Genomic DNA, 20,234 nt, shown 5'->3' on the forward strand with positions numbered 1-20,234 from the left:
TTCTTTCCTGCGAGAGGGGGTGTGTTGTCTAGGTCTTGACAGCCAGCTCTTCTTCTTGCCTTGTTTTTCCTCTTCGCTTACCAAATGAGTTCACTCGAGCGCCCCTAGAGGACACGTGTATGATCTCAAGCCAGCGTCAAGGTAAGTCGTTTTTTCCACTTCACCTATTTTCGTGTCTTTTCAAATAATACAAACATTTGACAGTACTACATCGTTCGATAAAAATAAATAAAAGCCCAAAAACGTTAAAGCAGGAACGTGTCAAAACTGTAAACTCCCAAACGACATTTGAATCACCTTCCACCAGGCTAATGCCTTTCATTTTGAAGCATTTTAATAACTCTTGATATTCATGTTTTATTGATAGAGCACTGTCAAAGAGAGGTACGTACATGTATTGATATTGCAACAGGCGTCGTGGTGTAGCGCAGGCGTCGCAGCACTTTTGTTGCCGTTCAACCGTTCGTTGGGCTCAATCGCGATCGATGCTATCGACAAAAGCTATTGACGGCCACGGACGTCGAATTCACTTGAGCGTGGCTGAACGACGACGCCTCGAGGCCGTTGGCGACGACGAATGCTTTGGATGTCCGTCCGGCGCCGTCGATGGCAGCTACTGAGCTAACGTGAGAAAGAAGACACAGGAAGTCTGCCAATTGGCGCTCGTTTAAGTGCTACTGCGTGTCTCTTCGGCTGAACCGTGAAGACCAACCAGGTGGTCCAACTTGAGCGCTGCTGGTTCTGCAAGTCTATGACATCAGCGAGGCCTGCCTGTACGGAGCGCGCTGGCCGGAAGCGGCTCTTTTGTGTTCACGTAGACGGCTTTGCTACACGCCACCAGCGGCCTAGGAAACGCCACTCAAAACGCACCAATGGCGACCGCTCGCACGGTTCGCAAGCTTCTCCTGCTGCGTCTTTGTTCTGTTTCCCGACGTCTTTTGTCATTTTTTTAAAAAGTGCCTAAGTCGCATTTTTTGTCCGAGTCTACGTGGGCCTACTGCAAAAAACATTTACATTCTTCTACCGATGAAATGACATTTAAAAAAAATGAAGTTCATTGGTCCATATTGCCAAAGATGCTCCATCAGAGAATGACGGATGTGAAAAAGAAGTTTCAAAAAAAAACTGCCCAAGAATGGTCCCGTTTTTGTGTGCTCGTACACACTATAGTTTTCCCCTCTTTGGGCAAAAGTATTCCCACATTCTTCAGAGATGACGGATATGTCTTCAGAGTCCCATGGGAGGCTGGCGTCGGCGTGGGACGTTTCCGAGTTTGCCCAGGCGTCACATCCGGGTGGCGTCTTCGTCCGAGAAGCGACCTCTCCTTATCAACAGGGGGGGCCTGCAGAGGGAAAAGTGACCTTTCAAATTGGGAAAACTCTCCCGTCTGAACGTGGTCCGCCCGAGATCCACCCTCACCTTATCCAGTACATGGCCGGATGCTGGTGGAAGTCCAAGGAGCCGGATCTGTGCATAGAAAAGCTTCCGTCCAACTGAAAGGGGTCCCAGAGCCATTTTCAGCAGCTCTTTGGCACCCACCGCCCGCGCTCTTACGTCCACTTACCGAAACGAGCGCCTCGGCGTCGTCCCCGTCCTTTGGTGCCGTGTTGAAGTGCTTCTTGATCTTTCCCGCCACTGATAGCCGGTGGCGGTTCTCGCCGAGACCCTCGTCCTGCGTCCGGCCAAGACCAAGAAGAGCCGCTAAGCGTCGCACGGACGAGAAATGTGCCGTGCCAAAGTGGATCTGGCGCCACGTCTGTAAAAAGCGCTTACGGTGACCCAGGGGTGCTCCAGGACCTGCAGGGCCGTGAACCTCTGGTCCACTTCCACCTCCAGCATGGATCGGATCAGCTCCTGCAACGCAAGGACGGAACGTCGGCTGCGGGTTCTCTCCCCGGAATGGCGAGGCGTGGCGTGGCGAGGCTCCCTGACTTTGGCCGAGTCCGACACGTCGTCCCAGTACGGCGGAGGGAATTCCGCCTGGCCCGTGAGAATTTGGTCAAAGAGGATCTCCTGATCCTCGCAGCTCCTGCAAGCGGAGGCCCGGCCGGCCTCGTCAGAGCAGAGCGGAGCCGGACGGCGAGGAAGAGGCACCTACCCTCGGAAGGGGGGGAACCCGCACAGCAGGATGTAAGTGATCACCCCGGCGGCCCAGATGTCCACCTTCGGGCCGTACCTGCGGCGAGGCAGTATAACTCTTGAAAGAAACCCAGAGGAGGATCGCCCGACTCCCAAGTCAAAGAGCCCTTACCCGGTTTCCGCGATAATTTCCGGCGCTACGTATGTGGGGGTGCCGCAGACGGTGTAGAGGGGTCCGTCCGCCACCGTGGCCAAACCAAAGTCTCCCACCTTGAGGCTCTTGCTGCCGTCGGCGTGCTCGTACACCTGAGGAAAAGACCACGATCGGCGGGAGTCCCTTGACGAGCTGGCCAGTCCGGACCGGACGGAAAGCCGCCCCACCAGGAGGTTTTCCGGCTTGATGTCCCGGTGCACGATGTTCAGGCCGTGGAGGTATTTGATGGCGTTGGCCAGGTCGTAGAGCATGCCGCCGGCGTCCGTCTCCGTGTAGCGCTTGGCCGAGGTGATGGCGTCGAACAGGTCTCCCCCCTGTGTGCCACGCCACGGTTCATGTCAAAGCGAGAGCCAGCGGTCGCCGGCGAGCGTCCGCCGCCATCCAACGGACGACCGCCCGCCCGCCAAGAAGAAGAGCCGTGAGATTGGACGACTTTGGTGGCGTTTTGCTAGGTGGCCCACTTTTTCCTTGGCGTCCACTCGGGCGGGGGATCGGCCATTTTCAACCAACGACAACCTGGGCCATCTGCCTTTCTCGGCCTCCCGACGCACCAAACAGATGGACGGCGTCCCTCCCCCCACCCCGCTGAATTATGCACGGACGCTCCCATGCAAACGCCGGCGGGGCCGGGCCGGGCCGGGGAAGGACGCGAGCGAGACGCCAGAAGCTTAGCGGGCGGGCCTACCTTGACCAGCTCCATGACCAGGTAGAGCTCTCCGTACGTGTCCAGCTCCTCAATGAGCAGGACCACGTTGGGGTGCTTGACTCGCCGCAGGATGGCCACTTCGTTCTGGATCATGTGCTCCTGGAAGCAAAGGCCAACGGGCCCACCCAGCGGGCGTGAAAAGGCCGAACGGCTACGCTACGGAGAAAAAGCCAAAGCTCACCTTGCCTCGACATTTGCCCTTGTTGATGATCTTGAGCGCGTAATGGCGTCCGGTGGAGTGCTCGGCGCACTCGCGGACCACGGCGAAATTGCCGTCGCCCAGCACGCGGCCCACCGCGTAGCGCTCCGAAATGTAGGCCGGCACGGCGGGAACCTCGTCCGCGGCCGCCGCCTCCTCCTCTTCTGCGGGATGGGCTCGGAAGTCAGCCCCGGCGGTGGGGGACTTGGGATCTTTGGGCTTTTTCCGCTCGTCCTTACCGTCCGGCGCGGCGCCGTCGCCCATCGACGGGGAAGACGGGGGCGAAGGAGAACCCGGAGAGTCCTGGGGACGATAACCAACCGCCAGTTAGCGGGACTCTCCGTACGTACTCCACACTGGGCAGCTACCGGGATGGGAGCGCCTCTTTCGGCCTCCCTCCCTTACGACCACGGACGTCCGAAAAGGCCGGGGGGGCAAGACTTCTACCCCGCTCCAAAATTGAAGCCATTTCCATTGCCGGCGCAAAAGAGACGGAAAAAGAAGAAATGATTTTCCAATTGAATGCGACCGGATGACCCAATGACAACAATGGAATGTTATTATTCTGCGACATGGTTTTTCTTTGTACCTGGCCGCGGTGGTCATTCTTTGGGCTACCCAGAGTAAGATTGTCCTCAACGCCAGCCACGTGGCTTATGTAAGATCTTTTTTGAAGCAATCAGCCTGAAAGGCGCGTTGGCTCTCCTTCTTTTCTGCTGTGGCCTCATCTCACATGCAGCCGCTCTCTTCCTGCCACAAACACCGTTGCCGTGGAAACTGCCGAGCACAAGACTCAATATGGTCGCTTCCTGCTGCTTGCCTAGATGGATGGATGGATGAATGGATGGATGCGGATGTCGCTCTCTCTCTCGTTTATGCTCAAACAGAAAGCAACAATATTCTCCACCTTTGTTTTGGCGTCCAAACAATAACACGTCCTGAAAGGAAATGCCAACCAAAGGCGTCATGACGTCCGTCCGGACGCCAAAGAAATCCCGTCGCGCTCTCTTCTGAGAAACAAAAAAGACTGACGCGTCGAGCCTTGAGAATTTTGAAATGCTACGCTAAAGGTGGATGCCACAGGCCGCCTCATTGACGTCAGGTGTGAGGCTTTGATCTACCCGAGTGAGAAAATGTGCGTCTCGTAACGGAAGGGATCGTGTTTGCGCGTATATTTTGAATAACTCGAATGATGATGACTAATAATAAAGCTCCTTTTGGAGATTTGCCCGTGGGAAATGAGCCGTAGGGAAACGAATAGTAATCATCCAAAAACAGGGCACGGTGCTCCCTCCCACTGTGCCTTGTTTTTGGATGATTACTTTTCATCTGAAATCAGCTCCCAGAAAAAGGCTGTGGCAGCCAAGACGGACACAAAATGGACACGAGTGAAATGAAGCAGCAGACCACAAAGAATGGCGAGCGACATGACCATTTATTGACAAGAGAGAGAGAGAGAGAGAGAGACAGACAAGACATTGCTGGATGACGCCATGGCACATGCAGCAGGCACGTATGATTTGATGACCTTTTGCAAATGCGCCTGGACAAAATAGAATGACAAATACGCGCGCGGCAAAGTATGAGTCATCTCCCGCGCGCAGCCAATACGGCGAGAACGAGGCGCCGACGGCATCTTGTTCCCGTCATTTGTGGCCGCCGCGCGCCCGTGTTTTTCACACTCGACGGAGCGAGCAGACGCCGGGCGACCTCGTCGCCACGCCGGCCAATCCGCTCCTAATTTGGGGGAGACGTGGCGTCGGACGGGACGGGACGGGACGGGACGGGACGGGCCGGGCCGGGCCGGGCCGGGCGCCTTCCATTCATAAAAACGGGGCACTCCAGCGCTGTGTGCATAAAAGGGGATCGGGCGTCAATAGTGGCCGGGCTCGACGACGACAAAAAGGTGGACTGTGTGTAGGTAGCTTTTCCTGAAGGTGCCATGAACCTTTCTACCATTTGATCGGAGTCTAGAGCTTTGTTGGGCCTGCTTTAAATGGATATAAATAATGGCCAAATAGCGAGAGAATTTTGAACACAAGTGTAGCACCCCTGGAAATAACCCAAAGCTTCCAAAAGGCTCATGTACGTCGTTGTTGTTGCTTTGAAATAACCATGAGATTTAAAAACAGATGGGTCATATGATAGATTTGAACTCAGACGCTGTGGTGATATCCCCCCATCTAAACCCCACAAGAGATCATTGACAGTCACGTCTATTTGGCGTGCCGGTGGCTTCCTTACCCTCATTGGTGGTTGACGCTGGCCGGGCTGCTCGGGGAGGGGCCGGGAGTCTTGGCCGCCGCCCTCTCTGGCTCGGACAGCTGGCTGGCTGGCGTCCCGTTCACTGGAGGGAAAAATCCACAGAAATGAAAAATCCAATCGGGCGCCGCCGCCGCCAGGACATTTTCCCCACGCTTTTGGCGTTTCGGGGGCCGTGGACGGCGACCGACGCGCTCGCTCGTTCGGTCGGACCGTCGCCGCCGTTCGTTCGAGGAAGAACGAATGGCGGCGGCGGCGGCGGCGCTTGGAGCTTGCAGACAACTTTGCCCGCATCATTTACCCGCGGCGGACGAAAATAGATGTTACACAACGGGCCCATTTCTTCATTATCATCATCATCATCCCCCTCTAAGGCCAATACCAGCAGCTCCTCCATTGATAAAACACGCGCAGACCGTTACAGGGCACGGCAAGCGCCGGTCCAAACGTTCGGCGCAGAAACGCGTCTCGATCTACGGGCGGCCTACCTTCTGCCCTGGCATGATGGTGGAGACGAAAAGCGAGAGAAGGAAGCGCTCGCCTGGCTACTAAAGGCTTCAATGGGAAGACGTCGGCTGGGCTCTACTACGTTCGCGGGGGCGCCAAGACCAGAAACAGAGAGAGAGAGAGAAAGAGAGAGAGAGAGAGAGAGGGAGAGAGAGAGAGAGATGTGACGCGCTTGCGCACAAGCGTGATGCGCGCCCGCCCGCTCCACAGAGAGGAAGCCAGAATGGATGGATTGCCCATAAATCAGCGCTCCAATGAATTCCTCTGGCATTTGTTGACAAATGCACAATTGGCAAATTACCCGCAAAAAGGAGCAAGACAGAGAGAGAGAGACAGAGAGAGAGAGGGTGGCTGCTAAAAACCAAGGCTCATGCATGTGTGTGTGTGGAGCAATGAATGATGTCATGGCAAAGCCGAGTGGGGGAAAGGGGTTAACCCTATAAAGAGCAAGTCACCGCACCGCACATTTAGGATAATATAAGGTGGCAATTTTGAATAGCTGTACATTTTTGGCAGCACTCTAACCGGAATGCCCTCTGGGCTGGATGTCTATCGTTGACTACGGCTCACTTGACGCCAACCGCCGAGAACAAGCCACTGCAAGTCACCCCTAAGCCCGTACGAAAGACAATGGTTTTTGGGCTACGCAAAGAAAAAAACTCTATTCAGAGTTTAAAAGTGCTAAGGCAGCCGTACTGATTCCTGGCCAATTAGCAGTTTGGGCGTCCTCTGTTGGTATGGCTTTGGCCAAATAAATAGCACTATGTATCATCGGTCAGACAGCACTACAAGTTCCATTTGACATTTCGGTCAAAATTCAACCCAATGGATGATGTTTTTCTAGGGAGTTCAATCAAGGCAAGGCCAAAAATAATGTCATCTGAACAAAATAGAATGCAAATTATTATTTTTCAAACTGAAAATGTAAGGTTTGTTCTTCATCATTTCCAAAGATTTTTGTTCAATGTCAAATACTATTTGGTTTCCATTTGTTTCCATCTTAAGGGTGCCGTTTGTTTTCTTCAGTTTGAAAAATTTAGATGGGTTGAAAAATCAGGAACAAACCTGAAGTTTTCTGTTTCAAAAGGCATTTTCTTTTTCCCTGACGACAATACTTTTGGCCCGGCTTGAGATCCGCTTAGTTCGTACTTGGCGGGGGCGGCGGCTTGCTGCGTCGGGGTGGCTCGGAAACCCCGGACCCAGGACGTCTTGCCAGAGTTCATGGGCCGCATGAGGCGACACTCTGCCACAAAAAAAACAATAAAAATACGGAAAATATTAGAATGACAGGGGGCATTTTGGGTCACGTAGGCTAAGTGGCTAGTCTTGTGTTGATCATCAATTTGGGCCCCCACACCGAGCGTCCTAGGTTGCTTCCAAACATTCGCCATGGCAACGTGAGATAGAAAATCCTCACCGGTCTCGTCCAGCATCAGGTCATCTTGGTGACGCAGCTTTTCGGGCCCACACGCCACAAAGGCGTCCTCGTCGCCAAAAAAGTCCTGCAGACACGTCACCTGCGGGAAACAAAAGGCTTAACTTGTGGGACGCCAATCAATTTGTCTCAATTTGTCTCAAAACTTTTGCTCCATTTTTGCTGCTTAATCCAGCAGAAGGAAGTACACGAGCGCCTGGGTCATTTCCAGATCAACAAACAAACAAAAAAGGTTACGCAAGCGAAATGATGCAAGACGGCCACACGATGGCAGCAGTGAGACCAGAACAGCAAACAAATGTATATAGTCCAGAAAACGGAGCACCGCTTACGTTTCAAAACAGGAAACGTAGTAAGCGCTTCTATCAAAAGTAGCTTGATGACATTCGTGTTCTAAAAAAATACGATAAAAGGAGACTCCAAGAAGTGAGCAAGCTTGCCATTGGCCAAGGGGACTGGGAAGGAGTTGAACGTTTGTGAGCGGCTAAATGTAGCGTGTGAGCGAGGGAAACGTGTCTGAGAGGGAAAACAATTGTATTTTGCAATCAATGAGAAGGGGAAGAAAAAGTAAGTGGATGGATGGAGAGCCGAGGAGCTGAGCTGGCCTGGCCCTTGATGCTGAATTCCACAACAGCAACACGTTTTTCAACAAACATCTTTCTGGGCCCTAAACGAACATAGTTTAGGCCCCACAATAACACTATATACAAACTTAATTCATGATCAGAGTAGCAAAGTAGAAAAGTCTGAAAGCAAAGAAAAAGAAATGCCATTGTGTATTTTAACTACAAAATCTACCTTTGATTTCTCTCCATATTTCTTTCTTTATTTATGGTACTCCTATAGCTGAGGAGTTGGAAACAATTCTACTTGTGTGACTCAAGGATGAAAGCTGGGGTCTGGAATCATTTTGGGACTCTATGTGTGTAAACGCTCTACTTTAATGTGCTTGATTCAAGGCTCAAGTGTGTGTGTGTGTGTGTGTGTGTTTGTGTGTGCGTGTGTCCGTGTGTGCGTGCGTGTGTGTGTCTCCAAACACATCTTAGCGCAGTATTAATAGTGGATGTACTCCGTAAGCCACTTACAGCTTGTCCATCTTCTTGACCAGAACCAGCTTCACACACACACACACACACTTTTCAGCACAGTAAGAAGCCCACGACTGTTGCTTAGCAACCGTGCCGCGAGAAGCGCGATGGACAAAGATTGGGGGGTGTCTTCTTCTCTCTCGTGCCGGTTCGGTTTGGAGCAGGCGCGAAGCCACTTTGCAATGCAATTTGGGGCTGCGGCACCCCCATGCAATAGAGGGAGGTTTGTGAACGCAAAGAGAGCAATGAGCCGTTTTAGACTCGCCCCCCTTTCCTCCTTGGACTGCCGTCCTCTGTCGGGACGCAAGTGGCGACCCGGAAACCTACTTGTGAAAATACGAGGGGGTGCCGTGGATGGATGGAGCCGTGCCATGTTTCGGCAGGCGAGTCTGGGTCTGGATCTGCCACTAATCAGTCTAGATCCCATCTATCCAAATTGTGTTGGAAAAGAGGACTTGACGTTCGGCCCCGCCCCCCGGCTTAAGCCACACGAAGCCCTGTTTTTTTTTTTTTTGCTGGCGCCTAAGCCGGGCTGTTTTGGTGGCGATTACAACGCGGCTTAAGCACATTTCACGGCGCTTTAGACTAATCTCCTATTTGTCCGCTCGTGGCGCTTTCCTGATCCTTGCTATCCTTTTGGCCCTCGCCCCAAAAAGCGAGCGGCGGCGGCGTCCGGCCCGGACCGGTTTGCGGTTTGCGCGTCGCCGGGCCTCAAGGCTAAATATTGCCAAGTGCTAATAGCCTTATTCGCAAAGTGAGAGGAGGGGGAGTTGATTGCGTAATCTCCAAGACGACTGTAACCCGTGACGACTAGCGCGCCGGCCGGGCTCCTTCCGAGAAGAAAAAGGGCTTTTTGGGAAGATGCTCCCATCGCATCGCATCGAGAATCTGCCGGGATAATGGCGGCCCCGTGCTTCTATGGATTGGGAGGTCAGCCGGGAAATAACGAGCGTGTGGGGACGGGTGACCAGAGTGGGAGAAGATTTGTCATAGAGAGAACGCGTTCCTATTTTATTCCGGATAGATCAAGTCTTTCCGGCCCGTGACGGTTTTCTTAATGGAGCCGAGGGACGAGCGGGACTCACCGCTTTTCCCTCCAGCGTGTAAATCTTCTTGACCACTCCCGAGTCCAGCCGCACGGCGTCGGTGATGAGGCTCAGGACCTGCTCGTACGAGTGCGCCGTCTTCTTGTTGAGAAGAACCCGCACGGCCCGCCGGGGCCTGCCGCCGTCGCGGACCACCGTCACCAGTTTGGGCCGGACAAAGTCCTTGCCGTCGCCGCTCTCGGGCGGCGCCGCCGCCGGCGAGCCCCCCAACACCTTCACGTTCAGTGACCAGTTGGGGTTGACGTTTTTGCTGTAGTCCACCTTTTTGTAAGCTTCCACCGAGCTGCACACGTAGCCTTCGCCTGCAGGGGGCGTCAGGAGGCACAATTCAATCCAATTAGAAAAAAATCCAATGTAAAAAGATCGATATTTTTGTCTTCCTTGCAAATGTCACCTTCAATTTTTCAAATTGAGGGAATAGATTGGTCGTAGAACCATTCCATACAGTTGTATTTGTGAAATTACGGCAAATTGCTCATAGGGAAAGTCATGATCTTTGAATTTAACAATCATTGAACAAATCTCGGCGCTCGACGTCCAATCCATGTCGACCCCGAAGGGGCGGATGGCATTGAAAACACGAGCGCCGCCACTACCTATCATCTTTTTGATTTCTGCGCATGTGGTTATTCCATGCAGTTCTACTTTATGTCTGTAGGGGTGGAATCGGTGCTGCGGCAAGAGCGAGGCGGCGGTGGTTAGGTTAGCCGAGAAGAAGCGACGGAAGGCCTCAAAACAAAGGTGTGGCGGAAGGAAGCAACGGCTTGTTTCTAAACCCGTCCCGTACGTACGGTAGGCGGTTGGCAAGCCCCGCCCCCGGGCCTTCACCTTCGACCAGCTGATCCACGCTTCGGATGCGCCCCGAGCCGTCCAGCGTGTAGATGTTGCGCACCCCCTGCGGCAGGTTGACCTTGTCGCAGAGGACGCGGGTCAGCTCGGCCAGCAGCGCGCCGAAGCTCCGGAAGCGGTCGGCCGACACGGCGTACACCACGCCGTGGAAGAAGCGGTCGCCGTTGCGGTAGAAGCGGACCTTCTTGGCGCGCTTCTCGGCGCTCAAGGCCTTCAGGCTGCGCGGCGCACGGGACAGGCTCCAGGTGGCGCTGTGCGCGGGGCTGCGGGCGCCGTTGACCCCGCACGCCGCCTCTGCGTGGCCCCGGGCCGGCTCGTCCGAGCGCTCCATGTCCGCGCGGCGCCGCCGCCGCCGTGCCGTCTACCGCGGCCGAAACGGTCCTGTTGATGGGACAAGAGGACACGTGGACGGTCGGAATGGACACAATTGCCGGTGACGTGCTAAGTTTATGACAATGTTTTAGGTTTTTTTTGCCAGCCCACGTTTGGCCGGGGCGGACTAGAGTTTGAGCGCAATAACCGGAAGAGAAAATGAATGATTTTGTTTTGATCTTTTTTTCAGAAAACTAACAGGCGGAGTGATACAACATCCCAAAATTGCATAATAGATATTTTTATTCTAGTCCATTCCCAAGGGCCCGAAGCCCTGCTTTGCGTGGGCCCCCCCAACTGGGCCGCCCGTTCAAAGTTTGGGTGTCCGTCAATGACTCGTCAACTTTCAAAAGTAGACACATTTTAGAGCAGGGGTGGCTGGGCAAACTATATTCCAGAAAGGGCCGCAGTGGGTGCAGGTTTTCGTTCCAATCCATAAGAGGAAAGCATTCCACCAATCTGGTATTTTAGAAGTGCAATCGGTGGATTGCAGTCATGACGGTGCTTCTTGTTCCATCAGAAACCTCATTGGTTCAACATTTTGTGTTGGATCGCTTGGAAACAAAAAGCTGCCCCCACACACCCACCCACAGCATCCCACCTCTGTTTTTAGAGCGAGCGTTCGTTCGTTCGTTCGTTCGTTCGTTCGCCTTTTTGAAGCATGCAAGCGTACTCCGTCCCATCCGCCGAACGCGTACACGCGACTTACCGACGCGAGTGCTGAGCTCCTCCAGACTGAAGAAAAAGCAAGATAGAAAGAAAAAAAAAGCCGTAGGTGAGCGGAGGTGAGCGAGCTGCGCCTGCCCTGCCGCCGCCGCCGCCGCACGACGAAGGGAAAGACGCAAAGGCTCAAGAGCAGAGCGATCAAGTAGCGATCGGCTCTAGCACCCCCCCCCGCCCGAGCCGCCTCTTCTTGTGCGACGTCACCCGTGTCGTGCTGCGCACCCCCGGGACGTCAGCATTAGCCCGTCCTCTGATTGCATTGCTCGCTGACAGCAAGCCAACTTAGACGACCATCTGCACGCCAAGGCGTTCATTTCGCAGTCTGTTTAGCAGTAAGGCTTTTTATTCCCCCCCAAAAAAACATTTATAGTAAGCCTTTTTTTTCCTTCAAAAAAAAAAAGACCAAGTATAGTAAGGCTTCTATTTGTTCCAAAAAGACCATGTATAGTTAGGCTTTTTTGTCCTCATTTGTACTTCATTTATATTTTCTAAAGAAAAAAGATTGCGTACCAAATAAAATGCAAAAATTAAACACCCGTTTCACATTGTAAACTTGGCTCAACAGCGCACACAAGCTGGTAAATATGGAATTGTGCGTCTTCCTTCCAGGTGACTCAGCGGTGTTTCGAGATACGAGTCGCCGGCAGTCCAAAAGGATTGGACGTCCGTCGCTGTGTCAGTGGTGGCTTTTTGGCAACATTTCAGTCAAGTAGGTCTCACGCCGGCGTTCACTGCTTGACGCGATGCTTGAGGCTGCTCCCCAGGCGGCATTTCTTCAATTGGGCGGCGAGGTCGGCGGCTCGGCCTTTTCCCTTCTTGCCGTCCGTCTCCGTCTCCGACTCCCTCCTCGGTGCTCTCGCCCTACGCAAACGAGCGTTGGCTCCCGTAAACCCGTGTTCGCCAAGCAGTAAGGGCGAGAAATGGCAAGCCGGCCCGTGCCGATGACGGATGCCTGCGCTCTTATTGTTGCCTTACCTGGCTTTGCTCTCCGTTGCCCCCCGCGGCTGCACGGAGTAATGCCTCCTCGGAGCTTCGACGGTGGAAGACAACTTGCACCGGGACACGTTACAGTCAGCAATTGGGCCTTCCCAATCCACCTCGGAACATTGGTTACCTTGGCCATTTCCGACAGGTAAGCTCGCCTCTCGTCGTTGGTTTTATGGAAGGCCTGAACGGGAGAGCAAAGGTCGCCGTCGACGCCGGGCAGACGGCGAGGTCGGCGAGCACGGGCGAGTGACCTTGGCCCCCTCTTCCACGTGGACTTGACAATCGGCCAGTTGACTCTCCAGCTGGCATTTATTGTCGCTCAGCACTTTGAGGCGACGTCGCAGCGACCCCTACGGAATCGCACGGGCGCCCGCGCGCATTTCAAATGACGACGCTCACGTTTTGGCGGGCGGCGGTCCGGCCGTCCCTCCCGCTCCGAAGGGATCGGACGAACACCGTATTCCTTGCTAATGACATTTCTTGGTGATCGAGCATGAAAAAGAAGGTTGACCGCTCGTAGGCGTCCGATCCATTCTGAGGGGGAGGGGTGGCAGGGAACGAACGAAGGAAGTCTTCGCTTGATTGGCCGCTCCCGCCCACTCCATTCTCTTTGTATTGAATTGGCAAAGCTCACCGGTGACAGGTCGTCGTAGGATCGGATGGAAGCCAGTGGATCTGCAAGAAAGGAGCCAAATTCAAAGAAGGAACCGTGAAGATCCATCATCATCGTCATCGTCGTTGTCATCATCATCATCATCTGACCTGCAGGCTTCCCACGCAGCTGGTCCAGCCGCTCGTGAACGAGGGCCAGTTGCCTGCGCAGCTGCACGTTGAGCTCTCCCTGAGTTTGGTAGCGGGTCTTCCACTCGTTGTCTGGAACCGAGAGACAAAGACAAAGACAAAGACAAAGACCAAGACCAAGACGCCAAATGGCGTCCCAAAAGTGGACACTTTACTGGGGTCACCTTCCTCGTCGACGCCGCGCAGCCTGTCCTGAAGTTCCCCCACGGTGCAGCGCAGGTCCCGAACCGAGCGCTCCAGCAAGTCTCTTCCGATCGATCGATCAATCAACCCATCAATCAATCAATCAATCGATGGATCCATCTGACGTGGCCAAAGACCACTTACCGGATTTCTCGCTCTTGTCCCAGTTCAATTCGCAGGCGCACCGTCTCATGTTTACGTTCATCCTTGTTCATTGTCGTCACGGAAAGACGTCGAAGCTAAAGTTTGGAGCGCCTGGTTTCCAAGGAGACGCCCGCTTCCGGTTTTTGCGCGTTTCCCGCTAGAGGGCAGCGTCGTCTCTCTTACTCTCAATCCAGCGAACGGACCGAAACCTTCCAGAGAAGAAATGGATTTGTCTGCAGAGTTACTGTCAAAGCCATTTTCAAGACGGACTTTTCAAGAAAAGCTAGACATCATTAAGAAAGGTCGGATAACTCCGAAGCAAGCAAGCCTGTCACAACCGGGAAGGAACATTTTCACCACTAAATGGAAAACAAGGAGGAAAGAAAGGAGGATGCATTCTGTGTACAGATACAAAGGATTTTTGGTGAGTAAAATATGGCTATATGTATTCTTAAATCCTATTTCAATTGTATTATTGATGCTTTTTACACCATGTACTTTACTTTGCATAAATACTTTGCTTATGTCGCAGTTGTAGCTGCAGTCATGGTTTTATAGCCATAAAATAGTTTGGGAGGGTTGGATTGATTCAGACATAGCACTGAAGGCACTAACTTTTGGACCAAAAGTGTTTTGGTCTTAAAATGAAGCTCATTGAACTTCCGGGAACTTTACGGGAAATATGGGCAGGAGGGCGACTCGGGGTGTACTCCGCCTCTGGCCCAGCTGGAATAGGCTAAAGCATGCTCCGTGACCCTAATGAGGATAAAGCCGTTCAGAAGATGAGATGAGAAATATGTGCAGGAAACACCAATACAACATTTGAAATAGGGGCCGCAAACTGGGTTCAGACGGGCGCCATCGTGTTGTCACAGTTGAGGCCTAAACAAGACCTTGTTAAACATTTCCGAAAAAGGCAAATTGAAATATGATTTTATTTTTATTTTTTTACATGGCTCAATATTTGACTCCATTTTAATAAGTGCATTTAGTCCAACGCAGTGGAACATTTACAAACGGGCCAAATGGTCACCCCATTTGATTAGAATACTGTCATTGTGGCGAAGACATCCTTCCGGGATAGCAAGTCCTCCTCCGACCCACCGCCACCGCCACCGCCACCGCCACCGCCACCGCCACCGCCACCGCCACCGCCACCGCTGTTTTGCCGTCATCACATTGGGGTCCCGGGTGCCATTGGAGTCCTACTTTTGGTCCGACCCGCCCGTCCGCTCCGCTTCATCGCCGGCCGCGACGGGCCCCGACGATTTTTGGCTCTTCCGGTCCGCCTGGGCGGTGTCAGCCGCCGTCTTCAGGCGGTCGGGGAGCAAGACCTCCACGCTAAAGCTGATCCTCTTGGCTTGGAAGACGCTGTAGGTGTTGTCGAATCGCAGCACGTCTGCACAGAGGGCGGATTTAGCGGGGGCCGGGCCGCGCCCCCGGCGGCCCGGTGGGTCGGTACTCACACACGCCGGGTCGCAGGCACGTCAGCGAGCCGTCCTCGGGCACCAGGTGAGCGTTGTAGCGCTCGGTGGGCACCACCGCCTCCATCTCGGCCGCCTTTTTCCACTGGCCCGCTTTGGCCTTGAGAAAGACCCCGAAGCCGATGTCGGCGCCCTCGCTGGAAAACTGCCACCTGCCATCGGCCCCCAAAAAAAGGTCAGGTTTCCCCGTTGCATCCGGGAACGCAAACGACGCCGCGGACCGGCGCCGACCTGAGCACGCATCCCGGGAAGAGAATCTCAAAATCCAGTTGTCTGCTGGATCCGCGCCCCACGGTCAGGCACTGATCGTAATCCACCGCCACGTGATCCCGCACGTAGTAGCGAGTCGGAACCGGACCCACGTGGTGTATCTGGCGGAGGAAAAGGAAGCAGAGAAAAGGAAACATTCACGTCTTGAGGAAAGAAGTGTTTTGAGGACGGAACACAACTCACCGTGATCCACCCGGAGCCGGTTTGCTTGGCTATAAGTGTTCCGCAAAAACATGACCGTGTATGACCAACACAGTGCAGTAAAGTCAATACAAATGAATGAAATAATTGTCCACGTATTTTTTTGGGGGGGAGGTCAAACTTCTGACGGAAATGTGAAATGTATTCGTTCGGCATTCACGACATTTTAAATGGACTTTTTTGTGAATTTGTCTGAATCCCTTCGACTCATTGGCTAACGTGGATGAGCATGTATTGAATTGAATTGGAATCAGTTTAAATCCTACACGTGGATTGCAACCCATTCAGGGGTTACGCCGCCTACTGCCATCTATAAATAAAAGTTGATTTTATTTCTAGCGGAGCTGTCTTTAATATTTTTTTCAAAAATTCACTACATCGATTCACATAAGCTTTTTATGCAAAGTAAAGTACATGGTGTATTTTATCAACAAGGGAAAATAGAAGCACTGGTATATAAATTGGCCTTTACGTATGACAAGCGAGCGTTGTGGGGCTACGCACTAACGTTAGTCCATCTTTTTGTGGATTAAAAAAGCCAGACAGAAAGAAAAGAAGCAGGAAAATGTGTTAGTCTTTGAACGGGGCGCCTTCCTTCCGTGCCTCACTTTTGTCTTGGGCCCAATTAATGATCTAAAGAGAGAGCAGGAGAGCAGCGGCGTGATGATGATGATGATGACGACCTGCTCGCCAGAGACAAAGCAAGCCACTCGGCCTAAGCGCTGGGAAATGCGTCTGAACTGCAAATGGCTTCTATCTATGGGCAATTTCCTCCTAAAATGTCGTGGGGACACGCTTTCCTTTTTAAAAGCCGGAATCTACACATGCGCGGAGGAGAAAGAACGCGTGCGACGGGCGTGGACTACGGGACGGGACGTAGCGGCGAAGCGGGGGTCGGCTAACCGAGCGACGTTCCGCTCACCCTGCTCCGACAGCGGGGGTCTCCGTCCGGGTCGGTCATGTCGCCGCCGTAAATGGCGGGCAGCTGCTCGGGGTCGATGTGGCCGCGCAGCACCTCTTGCCAGTCGGCTGCGAGACCAAAGGTCACGCCGTCGGCCGTCGGCCAGGGTAGCCTTAACCCCGGGGCTACTCACCCCCCAGGATGGAGATCTTCTGCCGCGTGATCTCGCTCAGGAGATGCTTGATGAGGTTGTAGGCCACGGGGAAGAGTTTGGGAGCTGCGGAAAAGCGCAAAGGAAGAGATCATCCGCGACAAGCTCTTTGCTTTCAATAGTATTTAACTTATTCCTCAGCATGTGTGGGTTTAGCTTCACCTTTAATGACAAAGAGCTTCTTGAGGCCTTCCGGGTAGTTGTCCTCAAACATCTGAAGGATCTGAAAAGAGCAGCGCAAAAATCAACCACGTCGCCGAACGGCCCATATGAAAAGGCCAAAGAGAACAAGTAGCACCTCCCCGTAGGTCTCGATGGCCGGCTTCCACAGGTGTTTGAGTCCCAGGCCCTCCACGTCGTAGATCATGGTGATGGCCTCCACGTTGGTGCCCAGCTGGAAGGAGCCAAGGAGCGCCGTTAGCGTTAGCGCCGGCGCCGTTAGCTTTAGTCTAAGCATTACCTTCCGCGACTGCTCGGCGCACTCTCGCGCCAGCATCTCGCAGTCTCGGATCTTGGAGCGGATGAAGTCCTGCTTGGAGGCGGACAGGAAGAGACCTTTGGGGTCCACGGGACCGATCACGTCGTACCAGACCGGGCTGCCGCCGCGGTCGTAGCCGCACATGCCGCCGGACAGGTACTTCTCGATCACCTGGTGACGCCCATGTTATTTGTGACTGGAATTGGAGGATTTTTATTTTTAAATTCTTTTTTTTTTGCAGCTTTCATTGACCTCGGGCGGCCGCCAGTCGCTGACGATGGTGTCCGCCTTCATTTGTTTCCGGAACTCCACGTGCTGCGAGGACAAGACGGCGTCTGAGATAGGAGGAAGCGCCCCGCCCCGCCCGGGTGCGACCTTATCACTGCCGACACGTGAACAGGCGCACGCCGGCGATATGGACTCAAATATGATGACGGCGTGCGTCCATGTCGTCCAACGTGTGGACTTTGTTTGCTTTGCTTTTGATTGCTATGACATCACACTGGCCACAGGAAAAGAAAATGGAACGGCGCTTCCGTTACCTTTCGCAACATGGCCTCTGACTTGTGCACGTTGAAGTTTCTGGCTGAAAGACAAAAAGGAGAAACAAATACGTTAGCCAACTTCCCCTTCTCATTTGGAAAAATGGGATTGCTCAGAACAAATGATTTGTATTGCTGCCCATTATATTCTATTAGGAAGGTAGACCGTACTTGCAGTCATCCAGATGCATATTTATTCTGGAAGTGGCAAAACGGCCCTCTTCAATTGCCCGAGTGCAATTTTTAATACGATTAGCTGCGGATTAGCCTCAAACACACACACACACCGTTGCAGGCCTCCATGTGCAAATACTAATCTGAGCAACAACTACTCAACGACAGGCATTGTGCTTTGGCTTCTCCTCTATCCCGTTTGGAAAAACTAAATTAGGGCTGTGACAATTCTATATCTGCGTAGCACCTATTTAGGTTATCGATAAGCAACGTATGGTTTTCACGGGGCAACAAACTGACCAGTTGCTGCTCACTCTTGTTAGGCTTGGTTGGTTTTGTTATACCTTTTTCCCGGTGTGTCCTGTCTGTGTGCTTTTCGCCTCTTGTGTTCCTCCTGGCTTCCCTTTCCTCTCGTAACCACCTGTGCATATTTTGTGATTATAGCCCCTGTTCTGTCTATTTAACCCCCTGCGTGTTTTGAATTGTTAGTCACAGTGGGATTGTCTGCTTTGTTTTGCTTCACGCCACGTTTCCATGCCCTGCCCCATGTCCTAGCTTCCTCGTTTCCCCATGTCGTGCACGTCGGGTGTGAATTTTTTCATAATTGTTGAATCCTTGTCACTATCGTGAATCCCCTCCTGCCTTAAATTTTCAACGTTTTGTTAGAGCACTCAAGCGCACTCGTCCATTGCCCGCTTCCCCGCATTTGGGTCCAACTGGACGCCACCACAGATGTAACAGTTCTGCTGAAAAAAAGGTCTGCGATAAAGCAACACACTTTCTTTACAGGAATATGGTCCTACAAATGTTGACTTCAATTTTCTTTTCTTTTTTTTTATCAGTGGCTGCCGTTGACAGTGCCAGACGTCCAATCCACGCGGTGCCATTTGCCGGAATGCCTCCCATCTCGACACTCACCTCTGAGCCATCGGAGCAGGAAGTGGTCATGCTGGGCGGGAAGTTGAGGCAGAACGTCTTGAATCCGCTCCCGGAACTGAGGAGCGGGAGACCAATGAGAACAAGAGTCAACCTTGTGGCTTTTGCACGTTGACGACACCGGGCAAAACAACGCGGACGACTTTGACCGAAGCTCGTGACTGAAGCGCGTTTGTGACTAATGCATTTGCATGCTGGAGTGAATGCAGCAGTCTTTAGCAACAAAATGCTCTTTCTCAAGTCTTGCCTAACATCCTCCAATGTGGTTTTGTGATTTGAAAGGAAAAAGCGCCAAGTCACCGTCCGTCCGTCCGTCCGTCCGCTAGACATCTCCTAAAATCTGGCGGCAACGTTGCTTACGACTCGATGTGATCAGAAGAACAAATGACTTTGAAAGTGACAATGTTCAAGTCACTTATCTAGCGGTAAGTATTGTATTTTTCAGAAGATATGAAACACAGTGAGAACCACCAGAAATTGTTGTTGTTGTTGTTGTTGTTGTTTTGGTAAAAAGGAATAACACTTCAACCATGGATTTTAACCGGTCAGCATCCTTTACCACCCTCTCAGTCCAATTGGATTGGCGCTGAGACGCGACCAGTCGCACGCAGCCTGTCCTCCCAGTTCCAATGAACTCTCTCTCTCTCCTTTTGTACAAGCAGTGCCTCATCTCATACAAATCCATAACAGGTATATTTCCCCACGTTATGAGTTGACTTGCTACTGTTTGCAATCAAAAGTGCTAAGAAACTAAGAAGCTGTCATGTCTTACCAGGCGCAGTGCTTCAGCCTGTTTGGGGCTCAGGTCTTCCAGCCTGCCGCTCATCTCTGCTCATGTGATAATGACGAGGACTACGACTACGACGACGACGACGACGATGACGATGACGATGATGATGATGCCGACGACCGCTTTAAAGTGCTGCCAGAAGGAGGCTGAGGCGTACAGGCAGGCAGGCAGGCAGGCAGGCAGGCAGGCAGGCAGGCAGGCGGACGACCGCCCCCCTGCGAAGAGCACAGCCCACATCTCGCCACGCCCCGCCCCGTCTCGCCCCGCTCCGCCCCGCCGCCTTGTGTACCTGTCGAGTGTCGGCCAATTGTTTTTTTCTTTTCTCATTTTGGAAACTAAAGAGCGCAAAACGAGCACGAGTCCATAGTTTTTTTTGTGTGTGAACAAAAAAACCCAGGACTGAACATTTTCCCGGATTCAAAATGGTTCATTGAATCACGAAAGACGGCGAAATCTGTTTTACCAGAATTCGAAAAACAAATTACACCAGCAATACTTGATATCGATTGATTTTTACGCGTTATCTATATGTAGACCTTTTTTTAAATTAGTTTTTGGTGGCCATAATTAGCTATTTCCTCGGCATTTCATC

At 52.6% G+C, this 20,234-nt stretch overlaps 3 protein-coding genes and 1 long non-coding RNA gene across 12 annotated transcripts; 1 reads left to right on the top strand and 3 right to left on the bottom strand.

Annotated features, from left to right (window-relative positions):
- The first annotated feature begins 64 nt into the window (after positions 1-64).
- LOC144067697 (uncharacterized) lies at positions 65-20,046 on the top strand. Of its 7 annotated transcripts, none has more exons than XR_013298022.1 (7): positions 8,970-9,420; positions 9,515-11,872; positions 12,150-17,356; positions 17,442-18,673; positions 18,759-19,277; positions 19,367-19,542; positions 19,628-20,046. It is a non-coding gene; the product is annotated as an uncharacterized LOC144067697 (long non-coding RNA). The 7 variants fall into 7 exon arrangements; XR_013298027.1 differs by having other exon boundaries at positions 8,979-11,872; positions 19,367-19,396; positions 19,515-19,542; positions 19,628-20,043; XR_013298026.1 differs by having other exon boundaries at positions 8,979-11,872; positions 18,759-19,022; positions 19,135-19,277; positions 19,628-20,043.
- On the bottom strand, positions 317-11,716 carry LOC144067686 (serine/threonine-protein kinase DCLK1-like). Of its 3 annotated transcripts, XM_077591510.1 has the most exons (17): positions 11,527-11,713; positions 10,425-10,826; positions 9,576-9,898; positions 7,385-7,484; positions 7,033-7,210; positions 5,443-5,545; positions 3,438-3,501; positions 3,181-3,362; positions 2,979-3,098; positions 2,461-2,607; positions 2,252-2,385; positions 2,099-2,176; positions 1,933-2,029; positions 1,774-1,854; positions 1,565-1,672; positions 1,420-1,493; positions 317-1,342 (listed from the first exon to the last, which is right to left on the bottom strand). In XM_077591510.1, the coding sequence occupies exons 2-17, from the start codon at positions 10,774-10,776 to the stop codon at positions 1,285-1,287; spliced, it is 2,199 nt and encodes a 732-aa protein (XP_077447636.1). In that variant the 5' UTR covers positions 10,777-10,826; positions 11,527-11,713; the 3' UTR covers positions 317-1,284. The 3 variants fall into 3 exon arrangements, with proteins under 3 accessions (XP_077447636.1, XP_077447637.1, XP_077447634.1); XM_077591511.1 differs by having other exon boundaries at positions 3,181-3,501; positions 7,117-7,210; positions 11,527-11,716; XM_077591508.1 differs by having other exon boundaries at positions 3,181-3,501; positions 11,527-11,714.
- ccdc169 (coiled-coil domain containing 169) lies at positions 11,897-13,857 on the bottom strand. The gene is made up of 8 exons (XM_077591530.1): positions 13,656-13,857; positions 13,493-13,575; positions 13,290-13,400; positions 13,162-13,202; positions 12,779-12,877; positions 12,655-12,708; positions 12,516-12,589; positions 11,897-12,401 (listed from the first exon to the last, which is right to left on the bottom strand). Exons 1-8 carry the CDS (start codon positions 13,724-13,726, stop codon positions 12,269-12,271), a joined length of 666 nt encoding a protein of 221 aa, XP_077447656.1. The 5' UTR covers positions 13,727-13,857; the 3' UTR covers positions 11,897-12,268.
- Positions 14,786-19,834, bottom strand: sec14l8 (SEC14-like lipid binding 8). Its single transcript, XM_077591525.1, has 12 exons — positions 19,625-19,834; positions 18,835-18,910; positions 17,743-17,786; positions 17,453-17,515; positions 17,183-17,371; positions 17,021-17,116; positions 16,885-16,945; positions 16,705-16,788; positions 16,533-16,639; positions 15,371-15,510; positions 15,122-15,291; positions 14,786-15,054 (listed from the first exon to the last, which is right to left on the bottom strand). The coding sequence occupies exons 1-12, from the start codon at positions 19,676-19,678 to the stop codon at positions 14,861-14,863; spliced, it is 1,278 nt and encodes a 425-aa protein (XP_077447651.1). The 5' UTR covers positions 19,679-19,834; the 3' UTR covers positions 14,786-14,860.
- Positions 20,047-20,234: the final 188 nt, after the last annotated feature.

Source organism: Stigmatopora argus, chromosome 22 (assembly GCF_051989625.1).
Source record: "Stigmatopora argus isolate UIUO_Sarg chromosome 22, RoL_Sarg_1.0, whole genome shotgun sequence".
Classification (NCBI taxonomy): domain Eukaryota; kingdom Metazoa; phylum Chordata; class Actinopteri; order Syngnathiformes; family Syngnathidae; genus Stigmatopora; species Stigmatopora argus.